The sequence below is a fragment of the Histoplasma capsulatum genome, genomic scaffold (assembly GCF_000149585.1).
Source record: "Histoplasma capsulatum NAm1 scaffold_9 genomic scaffold, whole genome shotgun sequence".
Taxonomy (NCBI): domain Eukaryota; kingdom Fungi; phylum Ascomycota; class Eurotiomycetes; order Onygenales; family Ajellomycetaceae; genus Histoplasma; species Histoplasma mississippiense.
The window spans coordinates 199,031-215,258 of record NW_001813974.1 but is presented as its reverse complement, the minus strand read 5'-3'; the positions used below and the strand labels follow the sequence as shown (position 1 = coordinate 215,258).

Genomic DNA, 16,228 nt, shown 5'->3' with positions numbered 1-16,228 from the left:
TATATTTTATCCTGCTCCCGCAATCGCTCTCTATTTGGCGTTTCCTATTATCATTCTCCCCCTCCCGTCTATTTTTGAGAAACCTTTTGAATCTGCTGGATTTTCAATTTCAATCGAATGACTGGCTGACCTGACATGTGGCTGACTGCCTTGATGGATGAAAGGAGTGACAGAATTATTTCATTTACTAATTTCATGGATTGATAGAATGATAGATGTCCTTTATTGTTGCATTATATGTGTCCGGTGGAGAGTCTCTAGGATATATTTGGGAGGAAGGGGAGGGGAAAGGGGAGGGGTGGGAGGGATGGGAGCGGAGTAGAGCGTCCTACATATCGCCTATCTACATTTATTCATTCACCTTGTCATCCAGAATGCATCCATTTATATACCCACTTCCCAATTTTCCCTAGTATAAATATATCCGAACGTATATAGGAGCTATATTGGCCAAGTTAGATGTTTAACGAACCAACGCCCAAGCTCCAACTCCCTTCCTACGGCCTTAGCCCCTTCACTTCCCCCTCTATACGACTTTTCTCTCCCCGTGCTGATTGCTCATTCGTCTCGCTTGTTCTCTACACTTCGCACCTTACTAATAGCAATCAGGCTCGAAACCTTCACATCTCGACCCACTTGGTTAGCATACCTATTACTCCTCGATACTTCAAATGCGTTTCAATGTTTCGGGAGTTATTATCAGCCATCGGCATCGTTCCCTTGTGGATATTATTGCGTTGGCTGAATTGCGTTGGAGGTCCCCCGTTGCTGATTAATTTGTACGACCATTGTTATTCAACCAAGAGAATGTTTTAAGGTTTGGGCTCTAGTGAGATACATTTTTTGGAACATGGATGGAGAGAAGTAAGATGAGGTTTGGTGGTGGATGATGGACTAGAGGCAAAAGAGGACATTTTACCCTTATTATACATCTCTACATCTGTACATCCAGGTGCTGTTACATCCTTTCAATTGAAGTTATGTTCTTTGCTCTCCCTGCTTGGTTTTCATGGACAATTCCTTTTTCATGGTGATATGCTGCGATGAAATTGAGCCAGTGACGACCAAATAAAGAATAAATACTCAAACTTAATAAGCTCCTCGTTTCAATTCAAGATGCTCATATCACTAGCACTGGATACAGGGAGGGAACAGCTGAATAGAGGAGAAGGAGAATTGACTTCCTTTCATTATGACTCTGTACATTTCAAAAATGGGTATACCTAACAAATTATGCCATGAAGCATCAAACTCCTTCCCTATGCGCTCCACGAGTCCGGCCTCGCGACGAGGCAAACCCAGGTACAAAATACAACAAGTAAGAAAAGAAAAAGGTATTAAGAGCAAAGACAATTTTTACTCGTCCATCGCCCAAGCATATTCCAAGCCTTCCCGCATCTTTACCTTATTCCGAGCCTCAAACCATTGCCGCTCAAATCCATTCCCCCGATCCACCCCATCCCACCTATGGCCAGGCCGTATCCCATACCGATTCGGCGCAGCAGGCCCTGTATACACTTTCTTCGCTCCCTTCCGCCCATCGACAGCTGCACCAGCACCAGCTGAACCGGTACTTTTCGTCGAGGTCAAAAACTCCGCAGCTGGGTCATTCCACCTCACCCTAGCCTTTAGCTCCGCATTCATTTCCTCATCCTCCGCCGTCCTCGCCAGAGGCATATATTTGGCCTCCCGCACTGCCTCCCGCCGGGCCTCCCTCTCACGCCGCTGCACGTCGCCCGTCAACGCGTCCTTCGCCGCCGCTTCGGCCGCCCGCCGTGCCTCTGCCCTCTTCATCGCCACGTTGATTATCCGCCCGCTCGCGTCGCGGTAGATGGTCTCAGACTCAAGCCCGCCACCAGCATTCCCGCCCGCCTTGCTCGATTTCTTCATCGCGAGTGACTCTCGCTCCCGTTTGCGTTGTTGGGCAGCTACCATGGCCTCTGTCTCAGCCGCCGTCTGCAACCCCGCCCTGGCACCAGATTCCATCCGAAGCCCGCCATCGCCGTCCACATCCCCGCCCTCGGCAATAACGGGTTTCTCCTCGCTCTCTTGTGCCTGGGCGGCTCGCTCCGCGGCAGCGGACGCTAATATGGCGTCTGCAGCTGCCTGCTCCGCATTGGACGGCGCCACAGGCCCTCCGACCGTCTTCCAGCTGGATTTCTTCGATTTGCGGAATTCGGCCGAATAGCCGGTTTCAGCGATTGTGTAGGGTGAGTCTTCATCTTCGCCGTCGTTTGCACGCCCAGAGCCGTGTCTTTTGGGCTTTGTGCAGGAGGCGCGGAGATCTGGAGGGTCGTCGTCTGCGATTATCAAACCGGCGGTTCCGGCGTCTTGGTCTGAGTGTTTATTCTTCTTTCGCTTCTTTTTGGGTCGATCAGAGGTTGAAGGTGTGTCTGCTGTAAGGTAGTTTTTAGCCAGATAGGCAGCGAGCGACATTGTCAGCGTGGATGTGGATGTGGATAGTATTATTGTAGATGTTGCCAATGGATAATTTGCTGGGAGCTTAACCTTTGAGTTTGAGGGTTATAGACGGAACATAGATTATCCGGCATACAATTATTATTCTCTTACCAACTGAAGTCTGGTGTTGTCTACGCCAAACACTCTCTGTGACTTGGAACTCCCCGTCATGGCCCGCTCCGATGAGGCGGAGTGGTGGTACAGTGCCGTCTATGATGCGGTGCAACAGATTCCTCGTGGCAAAGTGAGCTCCTACGGCCACATTGCATGGCTCCTTGGACAGCGTGAGATGAACCAACTTTCCTTTACATCATCATCATATTTAATTCTTTTATGCCGTGGGTGGTTGCACGGGCAGTTAAACAGAAGCGTGTCTCCGGAGAATGCTGTGATGATAATAATAATAATAATAATAATAATAATAATAAAAGGATTACTACTTTAAATACTAGTATTTCTACGGAGTACTGACACCCTCTCCAGCCCAACGAGCGCGACAAGTCGGCATGTGCCTCAAATATCTCCCAACCAACAGCCCGGGGACCACCCATTTCTATCACGACCAGAACGTGCCGTGGCAGCGCGTCCTAAATGCGAGGGGGATCATACCCCATCGGTAAGCATGCATTAATTTTCCTTGCTTTACTTCTTGGGATATTTATCGCTAAGCAATGCGATATTTGCTGTCTCACATGGCTAAAAAAGTCTGGGCAAAGTGGCCCTGGTTCTGCCGCGAGACAGGCGGCCGCACTCGCAGAGGAGGGGGTGGATGTGCATGTGGATAGCATGGGCGAGTATGCAGTTGAACTTGGCCGGTTTGGATGGTTCCCGGATCGACTACCTCGGGAGGAGCTTGGTGATGCATCCGACGGGGAAGCGGAAGAAGCAGGAGGCAGTCGAGAGCAGACATGAAGGTGGATAATCGGAGGGCCTGGAATCCCAACGCCCTCCAAAGTTGAGCTGGGCGACTTGCGCTGTTCCCGGGCCGTTTGGAAGCCCGTGGTTAATCCCGCTGGAAACAAGAAAACGGGGATGATGCGGGAGTTGTCTCGGACGCGACAGACAGATGTCCGACTGTCTGGAATGGATGGTATTAATAACTCAAGATTAACGGTCCTCATTTGTATCCTGGCATGTCTGAATTACGTTGCCTTTTATGACAAAATCCCGTTTTCAGAATAAGACACAGCAACAGGCGTCAGACTTTGGACATTCCCATATGAAGATAGTCTGACGAGTTAAAAGGTAGCTTTAGCAGGATAAATCCGAGGGATGGCCTGATTTTGCTTGAAAATGACGACAGCCATGTGTCCTTTTTGGGTTTTTTTTTTTTTTTTTTTTTTTTTTTTTTTTTTTTTTTTTTTCGGTTACCCTAATCCCCAGGAAGATGAACCCCAATGAGCTTGCGAGTTGAACTTGAGAGAAGATCAATGACAACAGTTTCATGATTCACGTTCACGTCGGTTATTCGCCAGCCTGCTCGACAAAGATAGGGAGATAGTATGATTCTTCAGCCTGGATTGTTGGCGAATGACTGGAACACGCGGGAACCCATCGACGCCTTGGCGCTGGAGGTGGGCAAGCACAATCTGCTGGAGTCATCACGGAATTTAGACAGGGGAGTCTAGTAGAATCTAGCGCCATGCTACTCCACCAGGTTTAGCTTGGCAGGGAGATTTTGTGAGTTGGAGATTTAGAGATGCGCACGGTTGGTTTCGGATGCGGCGCAGATATTGCAGCGGGGAACAGATGAGGGATAGTCACAGCCACTGGCCGGGTTGAGTCATCTCGCTTTTCCTCCAGACAGGACAAGGGTTGGCAACTAAAGGTTGAATAAGCTTCACCAAAAAGCACATGTACTGTTACACTATAATCAAAGAATAAAATACATGTACGGAGTATAGAGGGGAGATGGGATGATAGAATGTTGGAACAAATCTGGAGAATTTAGGCTGACACCCCAGTTAACCAGGCCCAGAGAGTGGGGGGTCCTGGGGGGTCTCGACGCCTAAAACTTGGGTCCACGCCGCATAACTTCAGGTTTATTTAGGTTCCATGTCTCCACAGAGTTCACGCCGTCCACACAGTTGACTGTCGCGACATAGTCACCAGTCCGCAGCCGACACTTTGCATCTTCGTCCGCGATGACATCAACAAACCGGCCAGGGACCAGCACCCGCCACCAGCCGCCAGGGTACGCCACGCACTAGACCTGGATAGGACTGGCGCCGTGCTAAATGTGTGACTCCCCGGCTTATGTCAGTCGGGTGACTTGCGTTCGTCAGTTATCTAATCTGGGGCATCTGCCTCTGCCTCCTCCTCCATAGATATCATATATATATATATACATACCTCTGCCCTGGTGGCTCTGCTTTCTTTTCCCCTCCCTGCTCTGTTTCTTTATTCTCAATATCTGCCTGCTTGGTACCTAGCTTCACACAACGCGCACTACAACCACTGTGTCACCATTCGTTTGTTCTCAAAACACAGCTCACACTTCTTCTATACACATTCTCGTAGTCACTGGTGAATCTGAGATCCTTCTTTTATCCTTGATCATATCCATATCCTGCTTTGTTCTGTCGTTTGCTGCATCCACATTATACGAGTTTCTACGCATACACTTCGCCATCTGTCTGCCTTCTGCATCGAACTCTCCCGTCGCGCATCTCATCATGACTTCTCAGGTCTTCTCTCTTCCGGAATCTGACCTTCGCCGTGCTGCTACCCAGTCCAAACGTGTTCGCGATCATAACGAAAAGTGGGCTTTAGGTTTCCGAGACCCCAAATTGAATCCACTGGGACTCGAAATTCGAAATCCTGGCTATACCCGGATCCGTCCCATGCCATCTCAGAGCAGCAAGTAAGCCAGGCCCGTCTCAATCCCCCCTACAGATAAAAAAGCTGCTTCTCTCTTTCTCTCTTTCCTCTTTCACCTGCGACGACAATGTATAAACGAACCCTTAACTAACGAAATCCAACTTACAGGGCTTGCAAGAGCCTTCGGGGCCTCAACCAGACGGATATCAATAAGAGGTTTGCCGATAGACGGGCCTACTTCAGCTACGTTGTCGACCAAGTATTATACGACGACCACACCCACTCAGACTCCTCTGCCGATTCTGACAACGGGCCCGATGACTGCGAGGCTGCAAATGATCCGAATGTCTTTTACTCCTTCGATGCACCCACAGGCCCTAGCCAGGGGAGTGATGTCCTCCGCACCGCCCTCGCGAATGCCGTGAAGAAGTTCGAAACGCAAGAGACGGAGAAGTTGGCTCGCGAATACGAGTTTGTCGGCAGCGAAGAGCCCTCAAGTAGCCATGGCGACGGATACATGGCTGATGATGACGATTTTGAGTTCATCAGCCGTGCGGACGTGTAGCTTGACAGGAGAAGGAGAGCCGGCCCTAGTAACGTTGGCTGCACACATGTAGCTATTTGATTTCGCCTTCACTGGATGACTCCTTTTGCTTTGTTCTTCTTTGAGCATTTTGCTGCTTAGCGTGTTCCTGTTTCCGTTATTAATGGCAGCTACGAAACCAACCCCCTCTGCTAACCGGGGGGTCCCCATTTTTTTTTTGTTTCTCGCCATGGAAGTCCTATTTAAGATGGATTTAATTTTTTTTCTGTTCCGCCTTTATTTATTTGGAACTTTTGGTTTTTGGAATATTTAACTACTGGTATAGACGAGCGAGCTCCCGCATGGAGCCTGGGATTATTTTAGAACTGGACAAGCATCATGAGAAGAGCAATCCGGCGGCGCAACGTGCTTCTTGAGGACTTGAAACTTGTATGATAGTATGGACGTAACTTAGTTTTCTTTTCTTTTCTTTTTCTTTTGTTGCCATACTTTTATTTTCTTTCACTGGCATCAGAATGTCCTCACCACCAATTTCACTATTAGAAGAATGGAAGATTGTGTTTGACAGAATGGGATTTTGAAAACTTCATACACTGCATTGTCCTGCTTAGAAATTCACGCATAAACTTGATTTCCAACACTACTCCCACACAGGCCTCACTTTCCTTCCGCCAATCACCGGCAGCAGTCTTTCTACAACGGCATATGAGCCAGTTATCGCAAAATTCAAACAGCTTGTCAGTCCCCCAGACAACAGAAAATATCATATTCGCAAGCAAATATGCATGCATATATGCAAACGGAGTCACCCACCTATCCTATCCATCTGTCCCCTCGATTCCCAGAGCTTCTAACCTGCTCATCTTCCACCTCCCGTTCCAACAGGGCGTTCGTTATCCACGTGGACAAATAAGAGAGACGCAAAGCTCCAGAACCATCCGCATCTGCACATCAGACCTTCCCTGCATTTCGCTGCCATTGTTTGAGCCGGCTAGTGAGTGGCCTGCGTTTCCCCTCCGATTTATGACTGCAACCCGAGCAGCTGCTGCTGGTGGCATGCCTGTTTCGGCATGGGACGGCGCAGGGATCGTACGCTCTAGGCCTGCCGGTGGATTTACACGACCGTTACGACGATGTAAGTTAGTTACAGATTACAGTATGTGCAACTAGCTAGCTAGCTTGCCTTGCGTTTGAAGCTGCAATTTCGAGTGGCAGCGTGCGTTCGCCGGGCGCAAGCCGCATGGTATCTTGGGCATGGAAACTGTGCGGCGCCAACCGCAGCCGGGGGTGGGGTAACTTGTAGTATCTTATGTCTTAATGTCTGGCCTGGCTCGTACCCGGCTTTCCACTTCACTGATGCATTGATACATATCCAAAGGGAGATGTCGAAAAAATAAGGATTTAATAACAGTTAAGTCAGCATTTTTAAAATTTATAGATTTTGTAAGTCGGTGAGCTATACTCATACGTCATCGACGTTTTTGAAAGGGTAAGTAAGTTAAGCTCGAAGAGAAAAAGCCCATGGTTTGTTCCTACACCTATCGTATGTAACTAACAAAATAACCTAAGAAGAAAACAGAAAAATAAAGACTCAACATACTTTTTATTCGTCAAAAAAAAAAAAAAATCCATCTAAATAATTTAATCTACATGTTCAGATACATACAACGAAAGGTACAACAAGTGACTAAATGAAAATCAAATCCAAGAGAGCAAACCAATGCCACCCCAATAACCCATAACATGAATAACCCCTTCCCCTCCTCCCCTACCCAAGAAAACAGCCTCCCCAAACGCCATGCTATTTCAAGCCAGAAAAGATGAAACATAGAGTAGGTGTGGTTATCGAAGTCGTTTCTTTGACGATATTTCCGGGATTGTGGTGCCCCAGAGCTTGAGCTTGTTCCGGTCATTCACCAACCGAAATATGTCGATGATAAATTGTCGTTCCACGCTCGACTCCATCACCACGTCGAAGGCAACACGTAAAGGAAACGCCATCCGGTTAACAAGGTTTCCTGGGGCCTTGCGTATGAAGTACTCCATGCTACGGCAAATGTTGCATGCGAACTCGTATTGTTGGCTGGGTTGCAGGGAGGCCGACGGTCTGGTATCAGATGCCGAAAGGACGAGGTGTGACGCATAGTACACGCAGATCGTGTGGGCGATCCGTAGGTCTGGATACACGAATGTTGTCGGTGTGATTAGATCCATTGTGGTAGGGTCGCGGCAGCGAAATACCGGAAATGGGTCGTCGCCTTGCTTTGTCACCTCGGTGGGTTGGCGGTAGGGTACTGAATCAAACCAATCTTTCTTCCATTGGCGTAACCTCTGATCAAGATCGCTGACCCAGGACCATAACATCCTTTGAGTAGCTGCCACTTCAGAGTTACTTAGGCAGCCTGAATTAATGCCCTCCATAAACCGGTCGAATTGCGCGAGGTATGAAGGAATGTCCACCACTTGATCTAGAAGATGGTGCATCATGTCCTTTGAAGAGGAACCTGCTGAGAAAGGTATAGTTTTCCATTCTTCTTTGGCAAGAAATGTCGGTTTTCGGATGATTAGGGTTATAGATACCTATATATAGTTTAATTGGCCACTCTATATAAGGAAAGCGGCTGTAAACACAAACGTCCGCAACTTACCCAGTACGGTCGAAGTTCTGCGAAGCAATAATGGTCTATCCCGAACATATGGCTCTGCGGACCTCGGTACTCTAGAAGCTTCAGCGCGCCGTAGGCATGACTCACCAGAGACTCGCTTGTCGTGCGCCGAAAAGTCTGCCAACGTGTTCATATGTTAGATACAGGTGAAAAATGATCATGAAGGAAATAGGGGAAGAGAGAAAATCCATACTTCGAAACACATGAGAAGGCAGACCGTTAGTAGAATACCCTGGGAATTGCTCTGGTGCATATTGTTAATAGCTTCCTGCAATTTCCGTAGCACAGAAACATGGATTTGTGACCCTGTCCGTTCGATTCGTTGGTCAGCGACCTCGTGGCCAAAGTAAGTCAGGGCAACCGCTTTAAAGGCATCGGAGAGAACCGGCGAAAACATTCTAATGCCAGCAGCGGCGCGAATGGTTTGGGACGTTCCGATGGTTTTGCCGTCGACGTTTGGGCTGAAGTCATCTAGGAAGTGGTTAAGAAAACCTTCCATTAAGAAATTCTTCGGAGAAACAGTCGTCATCATGGAACATGAGTTCCGTCCCCGGTTTTGCGAAACATGGTGTCCTTTTGGGAGACTGTGAGCAACAACGTGTCGCAATCAATTTAGCAGATTGCCATACCTTGACTAGGAACTTCAGGTTCGTGAGAAGGCTGACTACCATTCGTAGCCTTGTTGCCCTCGGGTGTATTTAGTGTATTTAAACCAGCATCCCCGCACTCTGATTTCCTACGCATTACTAAGGAGCTGGGGGGATTCGGTGGATGGCTCGTTGAGAACTCACCAGTAGAGGCTCCGTCGACGGATTCACGTTTTAGTCCGGGATTGTGCTTTTTGAATTGTCTATATTCTTCGTCATCTACTTGCGCTGCAGGCTATTGGCATCAGCCATGAAAAGTAATTGCTCGCAGGATTCTAGCTATAGGTTCAGGGCACACACATACCTCCGCTTTGAATATCACTAAACGAAGATTCTGGGGAGGATGATTGAGATTCCACATGAGAGAAGGGATGTTTCGATGGGCACGATATAGGTGCGGAACTGCCATCCAGCAAAGTGCCTTCTCTGATCTGGGCAACTGTCTTGGCGACAATATCTTCAGGCGCAGTAGCGATAGTTTCGAATATTCTCATTAAGGTCGCATGTTTTTCGTACGGGGCAGAATTGGCCAGCGAGTGTTCGTGGTCAGAAGGGGACGGTTGAGGCCTCTTCAGAGATGGCTTTTTTGAGGTCTGACTGACGTCTTTGTCTGCTGCATCAAGCTCTGAGCGGGGAACATGGCCAAGAGCTGCCAGCTGTTGTTTGAGCATCCCAACCTCTTTTCTCAGGCTCGCAACGGCGTCAGCCTGGGTGATGAGGAATCGATCTTCATTGCTCGCAACATATTCACACTCGGAAGGAAGCCCGCGAACACAACAGGAGTGACATGGTTTTATTCGATCGCACTGTGTAGCATTCCACCGGATCAGCTGGGTTTCGTGCTGGACGTTAGATTCTGTCGTGTCCTCCCACCTTGACCTTGCGAGTCCTGCAGGGAATACAGGACTGTTTGGCCCGCGTCTTGTTCTTGCCAGCAACGGAAGGCACCCGAGCCACCGGTTGTTCTTCTGGAGCACTTTTCGCCGGCGATGCCATCCCTGGCCCTTGAAAAGGGACCTCAGCAAAAGAGGCTAAGCGCAGAGGTTGCGCTCGGTCTGTGATGTATGTCAACTTCCTTCTCTTTTCTCTCTTTTCGGTTTTCCCCTCGACTCTTTGTTCGAGGTGGGGGCGGATTCTGGAGAGGAGCTTCGACAAGATACGGAAACCTCCCGGGTAAAAGTAACGACGTCGACGTCCATGGATCACTAGCGAGGCCACCAAACCAGAGTTGGTTAGATCCACAGTTGGCCTCGGATGAAGACCAGAGTTGAATGAATTACGGGACCAAGGGCTATCTGCTTCTATCAACTCTCTTGAAAGGTCAGTCCGTATTGAGAGTGAAACAACCTGACCCTGACTTGCCCACCCCCTTGGAAGAAACCCAAGGAAGTTTTCTGAAAATTAATATTTTATAGATCGCCTGCACATGAAGGGGTTAACTACCATTTTACCCAACACATCCACTTACTTCTACGCGGAATTTGGCGCGAACTTCAGGGCAAGCAAGACTCTTTGGGACTCCGCAGGATCCAGTTCGTTTATGATAATTGCGGAAAATAAGGGCTCATTTTTTGATATGGAGATTTGGGAAAGTATATATATATATATATACATTATCTGGTTCTGCGAGGCTGGAGAGCGTTTCATGATGACATTCTTCAAAATGAGAACATCTCGAAAGAATGGCGCACTAATATCCAAGAATATGGATCGGAGATTCATTTCGATGGCGCTATAGTATGGCGAGGGACGGACATCACCACAACTAAATACACCATTTTGAACGCCGAGCAGCTCCCTTATCCTACTTTGTTTTTTCGAATATACCGCTTACCAAGATCCACAAGGTCCTGTGGGACGCATACGAGCCTTTTTACCATCCTGTCACTCCTCTAGATGATTAGGCCAAATGGTGAGAAATTGCCGTGAATTTACCTTCTAAAGCATCAATGCGAACGCCGAAAGCTATTTCCCGCATTGACAGCATGCTATGGTTTATAAATCGGCTTGCGCGAACATCTGTAAGACGAAGGCCTTTAGGTTTTCCACCTCTGCGACTGGCAGGTACACCAATGCACTAGCTTGCATTTAGGTGGTTTGGATACTGATGTCCTTCCACACGATATAGAGGAAGCCACGCTTGAAAGCCACCATGAAGCCATCTATGAACAAAACCTCCTGCATTGACTCGGATCGGTTGCAGCAGCATATTTTGGACGTTTATCGGTAGGCAGGGACGATTTGCTATAGCCGCGAAGAATATAATAAGAGAAAAAAATGGGAAATCCAAAGCTCGTGTCGGTTTGTCTGAGGTACTCCGTACATTACCACCCAAACCTCTACGCGGCAACCAGCAGGGTGGCTGGAAATCCCAACTCGGGGGCCGCTAGCACGGCTGAAAGTCCTTGATGTAACCCGGGGAATTAGTGCCCCTACAATATAGATGAGGACTAGCTGAGCAAGGAGTGTAATGGGAGTGATTCTCTCGCATCTTCCTGACTACTCTTCGCTCCATTGCGGTCTGAACTGGGGCAAGCGGAACGCATGCCTCGAGTTTAGGAAGCCGGAGGACCAAGGAACTGTGCGATCTTTGTATACGAAAAGCGCGATATCATTGTTCAGGGATATCACCCCGGCACCCTTGATAAATGGGGCCTTGGCATGCAGGATAATAAATCCGTGCACAGACCGGTCACTACGCGAGGGGAAAAAGCTGTGGTCTGAATAGTCCTTGGACGATCAGAACTGACGGGCAGCCGATCCTTAATGCTGTTTATATATATAATTCTTTTTTGAGTTACTCAGTGCTTTCACTTTCACCATTAACCCATTCTAAGTACTGTGGGATATCGGTAGGCTTTGGACGCGAGATGGGAAACGATGAGCCAGCCCGTGACGCCAGTTTTCCCGAACTCGAGGCTAGCCTGTACTCGGGCTCAGAAAAAAAGGAGGTTTGTATTCGGTTGAGATGGGTGTTACTTCCTTTGAAACCCAAGGCTAAACGATCTTTGAAAAGGCTTGCTGATATGCAATCTCAAGCCTTCAGATCTCGTTGAACTTGTTATTCCCAATTGCTGGCAAAATTCCTCTGGGCCATATTCGCAAGTAGCGGGGGAGAAGTTGTGGAATGAAAACTGGAGAGAAACGTTCCACCATTACTATAATATGAGCTGCACGCTCCTAACGTTTCTTAACATGTTAAAACCCAATGGTGTAATGAAGCTTTTTGATACCAAGTTCAATGAGGAGAGTCCGAGTGTTTTGGAAAAGTAATTCAGATTGCGAAACCAGTGTTACAGTTTACGAGGGGGATAGCAGGATTAGGATATAACATTGGCCCGAAGACCAATTGTATATCGACCAGCTCCAGTGGTCTGAAGATCTAATGAGCAAAGTTGTAGGGTGATGTTGGTCATGTTGTTGGGATTTGTGCCTTTCGAGCCTCTTGGAATTGCAGATGGGAAAATATACTTCATCTGGCCCCCGACGTCTGATACATAAGCCCGTCCACGAACATAAGTTACATCTACGGTTAAAAATGGCGTAGCACAGAAAGGCCACCAACTAGATTTTGTTTCATATAGTTAGTTATGCTCTATTCCATGTGTTTTGTCAACCCTTCAGGAGCTGCCTGCGCATTCGGGCATCTTTGTTGCGTTGACTCAGCACAGCTGTGTGAGCTCCGACGCTAGGCCCGACTAGGCAATGTACAAATATCGGTTGTCGGGCCAGCCATCAACAAGCTTTCAGCGTCAAATCCTTTCGTTTGCGATCTTCAGACGACAATCACTTTATCAACCACCAGGCCCCAACAATCGTCTCTCTGCCTTTGAGGCCAACTACGATGGATAGGCGAATACATGAAACACCTATGGACTTTGAATGGCAGAACCGTGCTCCTGGAGAAACCAAATCCCCGTTCTACCAGCTAGCATTGGAGCACCAAAATCGAAACAAGGACAAGAAACGTGAGTTTATTGATGTCAATATACCTCCGGATTTGCGCGTATTTTCTCTTTTACTAACTTCATTTGCTTGGCGCTATTGAAGGTCCCTATAGCATTTTCGATTCATCTGCAAAATCGTCGACCCCGGCCCTGCGCGAGCCGTCCTCCCAGTCTTTCCTTTTCTCCCAACCCCCCGCTCAGTCCTCCACCATACCTCGCAACTCTCCATTTATGACCCCGCGTCAGAAGGCAGACATCGACTTTTCATCCGATCCAGAAAATATTTCGTCTCCAGAGAATGCGGATAACGATGAGACACCGGAAAGGATAGGAAAGGCAGACAGAAGGAATTCTCTTTTTAATTTCTTCGGACGGTTCGCACCCAGCCCCGGGCGGGGTGAGATCCCGAAGACCAAATACTCAAACGTCCTTGTTACGAGAGTCCATAAAAAGCGACGTCGCGACCGTGAAATCAATCGGAAGCGTCAAAAGACCAGAGACGACAGCAACAGCGACGAACGCACCCGCAGCGCAAATGTCGAGACTGCCCCACAAAATGGCCCGCAAGGCTCTCAGGGACTTGAGTTTGCGTTCTTTTCTCGCCTCTTCACTTTCCTTGAATCACATCCGCACATACCTCGCATTCTTTCATACTACGCTCAATTTATATTCAACCTTGTCCTCACTTTCTTGACGCTTTACATCATTGTCACATTCCTGCTTGCGATTCAGGCAGACGTCGACCGGGAGAGTGAGAAGGTCTCCGCCGATATTCTCGCTGATATGGCTGTTTGCGCGAAGAACTATATGGAAAACCGGTGCGGTGGCGAGGACGGGCGGAGACTACCTGCACTGGAAGCAATATGCGAGAACTGGGAGAGATGCATGAACCGCGACCCTGCCAAAGTGGGAAGAGCCAAAGTCTCTGCACAGACTCTAGCAGAAATCTTCAACGGTTTTATAGAGCCAATTAGTTTTAAAACTATGGTAAGTAATATTTTTTGTCCCGCTACCGGTTACCTTCTGCTTTTGCTAAATGGGAGTGCGCAGTTTTTCTTTGTTGCTTCGATAGCTTCATGTTTCGCCGTTTCGAATTTGACCTTTTCCTTTTTTCGCAACAAATCAAACAATCCCCCGTCTCCGATGTCTCATCCATACGTGCCCTACCCACCCCAACCAATTCACCAACAGCAGTCGCACATCCCCTATTCCTCCCAACATCCGTCATTCGGACATGGTCATTATTACGATCCCACATTTAGCCGTCTGTTTAGTCAGGATGTCAATATAAGCCATCGAAAAACAAGTAAAATGCAGGATGACTGGCAGCCGAGGCAACTTGCTCTTCATTCTGCTTCCGAAACCGGGGAAGGCGATCATCCCAAAACACCAAGTCCCGTCAAACGTGAGAGAACTTATACTTGAACTCCTTGCTGTTACTTTCTTCATTTTTTGCCAGGCTTTCGTCCACCCTTTTCTCACTATTTTGCCATGCAATTAAATAGCCTAAGTTTCTCGAGTCTTGTTTTATATCAAGTTTATAGCCACCCAACTTCCCTTTCACCTTGTCGATCTTCTTCAATGGCTGGACCCGGATCTTATGCGGCAAGGGCTTTTCATTTTTGCCCTTTTTGATTTCCTTTAAGCTCTCAGCGCTGGACGTATTGCTAGTTGTACTATTTTGATACAGTCTCTTTTAATTTTTTTCCATAAGACATAGTAATTTGTTTAGACGAATCAATTTACACGCATTCAATGAAGACCGGACCTTTCCGGGGTGCCATCACAGAGCCCTTCCTACGCGCGCATCTCTGTTTCGGCATCAAGCTCCCACTCTGGTCATAATTCATACTCCTGTTGCAATTTCCGCCAGTCTAACCTAACCAACCCTCTTTGGCTTTACATACGATTGGCCCATTAAACGTCGCCAAGGAGAAGCATATACGCCTTTAGTTCTCTGCACACTGCACAATACATGAGGGATAAATAACGTATGTTTGTTCAGGCTGTTCAGAAAGGCTACTTCCTTCAGCAATCATGCCGTTTCCAGGCCTGCAATGCTGACCTCCCGCGCTGTGACTGAAGTAGGCATCCCCATCCTGTGTAGTGGTGTGTCGGAATGGACATGCAGGGGATCCAAGATTCATAGTTAAGTTACCCACGGAGTAGAGTGAGCTGTAATGGTAATAGGTCAAGCACGAGAACCTCGGCCGAACGAATTAAGTTTTATCAGGCCGAGAACAAACGGAAATGGCCATGTATTTCCATTTGCCCTGGAAGGCTCTAGGAACCACCAGGGTCGGGTTTGCTGCAATAGGAGAATGTACAGTACACACATCGGTTGCTCGACAAATGAGGGGCTTACGGAGTACAGCGCCACTACTCCGTATGCCCGTCAACAATTCCGAGGTCCATCTTGCGTATTTCCCACATCGACACTCGCCCGCTGGGGCGGACGGGACGTTTATGTGGGGCCGTAACTTAACTATTCATGATTCCCTCTGGTGCTGGAGTTTCGCATTCTGATGGTATGATGGCGGGATTGGACCGGGGTGGCTACTAGCGTGGACCTATGTTGCCAGAGCTCTGAGACGGGAGTAACCTAACTTATCTCCATATCTCCATCCAATACCGAATTGAGCGTGCAATCCATTCGACTGGAGATTAAGATCGAGCTTTTGGTTTTAATTTTGAGTTTTCTTTACAGTGGGGGGTATTAAGTTTGAAACCCCCCCCCTCTGGCCGCCGAGATTACACTAACCATATAACGTTAATATCTATATGCTGCTTTTTGCAAAGATCTTTATATTAATATTTTGTATACCATCCTTCTGCCTCTATAACTGCCTTCACTCGATGAGACATTGTAGCAGAAAGATTATATAGAATGCTATCATCAATTACATTTCATGCCTCCTTAGCTGCCTCTATTAAAGCTCTTTTTGTAGCTACTGTATCTGATGCATGCTCCAGCTCTGGATGCAGCTTATAGATCTCCTGCTTCAACAGTGCCCAAAGATTCTCTTTAGGATTCAAATCTGGAGAATATGGAGGCCAAGGCATGATCTCTATATTCATCTCCTCAAGAACCTCCTTAACTATGTGAGCTGTATGAACCCTGGCTCCATCATGCATGAATATATC

The 16,228-nt window shown here is 47.8% G+C and overlaps 8 protein-coding genes across 8 annotated transcripts; 4 read left to right on the top strand and 4 right to left on the bottom strand.

The window, feature by feature from the left end:
• Window positions 1-1,356: 1,356 nt before the first annotated feature.
• On the bottom strand, window positions 1,357-2,436 carry HCAG_07535 (predicted protein; the record flags this gene model as incomplete). The annotated part of the gene is made up of 1 exon (XM_001537176.1): window positions 1,357-2,436. One exon carries the CDS (start codon window positions 2,434-2,436, stop codon window positions 1,357-1,359), a length of 1,080 nt encoding a protein of 359 aa, XP_001537226.1.
• Window positions 2,437-2,727: 291 nt separating this feature from the next.
• HCAG_07534 (predicted protein) lies at window positions 2,728-3,372 on the top strand (the record flags this gene model as incomplete). Its single annotated transcript, XM_001537175.1, has 3 exons — window positions 2,728-2,744; window positions 2,944-3,076; window positions 3,166-3,372. The coding sequence occupies 3 exons, from the start codon at window positions 2,728-2,730 to the stop codon at window positions 3,370-3,372; spliced, it is 357 nt and encodes a 118-aa protein (XP_001537225.1).
• Window positions 3,373-5,135: 1,763 nt separating this feature from the next.
• Window positions 5,136-5,845, top strand: HCAG_07533 (predicted protein; the record flags this gene model as incomplete). Its single annotated transcript, XM_001537174.1, has 2 exons — window positions 5,136-5,323; window positions 5,449-5,845. The coding sequence occupies 2 exons, from the start codon at window positions 5,136-5,138 to the stop codon at window positions 5,843-5,845; spliced, it is 585 nt and encodes a 194-aa protein (XP_001537224.1).
• Window positions 5,846-6,202: 357 nt separating this feature from the next.
• HCAG_07532 (predicted protein) lies at window positions 6,203-7,411 on the top strand (the record flags this gene model as incomplete). Its single annotated transcript, XM_001537173.1, has 4 exons — window positions 6,203-6,253; window positions 6,710-6,959; window positions 7,273-7,317; window positions 7,404-7,411. 4 exons carry the CDS (start codon window positions 6,203-6,205, stop codon window positions 7,409-7,411), a joined length of 354 nt encoding a protein of 117 aa, XP_001537223.1.
• A 255-nt stretch (window positions 7,412-7,666) lies between these two features.
• Window positions 7,667-10,859, bottom strand: HCAG_07531 (predicted protein; the record flags this gene model as incomplete). The annotated part of the gene is made up of 9 exons (XM_001537172.1): window positions 7,667-8,404; window positions 8,473-8,607; window positions 8,684-8,951; window positions 8,983-9,074; window positions 9,120-9,154; window positions 9,282-9,365; window positions 9,442-9,943; window positions 10,011-10,342; window positions 10,829-10,859. 9 exons carry the CDS (start codon window positions 10,857-10,859, stop codon window positions 7,667-7,669), a joined length of 2,217 nt encoding a protein of 738 aa, XP_001537222.1.
• Window positions 10,860-12,007: 1,148 nt separating this feature from the next.
• Window positions 12,008-14,183, top strand: HCAG_07530 (predicted protein; the record flags this gene model as incomplete). Its single annotated transcript, XM_001537171.1, has 5 exons — window positions 12,008-12,088; window positions 12,177-12,406; window positions 12,840-13,105; window positions 13,188-14,071; window positions 14,157-14,183. The coding sequence occupies 5 exons, from the start codon at window positions 12,008-12,010 to the stop codon at window positions 14,181-14,183; spliced, it is 1,488 nt and encodes a 495-aa protein (XP_001537221.1).
• A 300-nt stretch (window positions 14,184-14,483) lies between these two features.
• HCAG_07529 (predicted protein) lies at window positions 14,484-15,002 on the bottom strand (the record flags this gene model as incomplete). Its single annotated transcript, XM_001537170.1, has 2 exons — window positions 14,484-14,760; window positions 14,992-15,002. 2 exons carry the CDS (start codon window positions 15,000-15,002, stop codon window positions 14,484-14,486), a joined length of 288 nt encoding a protein of 95 aa, XP_001537220.1.
• A 989-nt stretch (window positions 15,003-15,991) lies between these two features.
• HCAG_07528 (predicted protein) lies at window positions 15,992-16,147 on the bottom strand (the record flags this gene model as incomplete). The annotated part of the gene is made up of 1 exon (XM_001537169.1): window positions 15,992-16,147. The coding sequence occupies one exon, from the start codon at window positions 16,145-16,147 to the stop codon at window positions 15,992-15,994; it is 156 nt and encodes a 51-aa protein (XP_001537219.1).
• Between the last annotated feature and the right edge of the window lie 81 nt (window positions 16,148-16,228).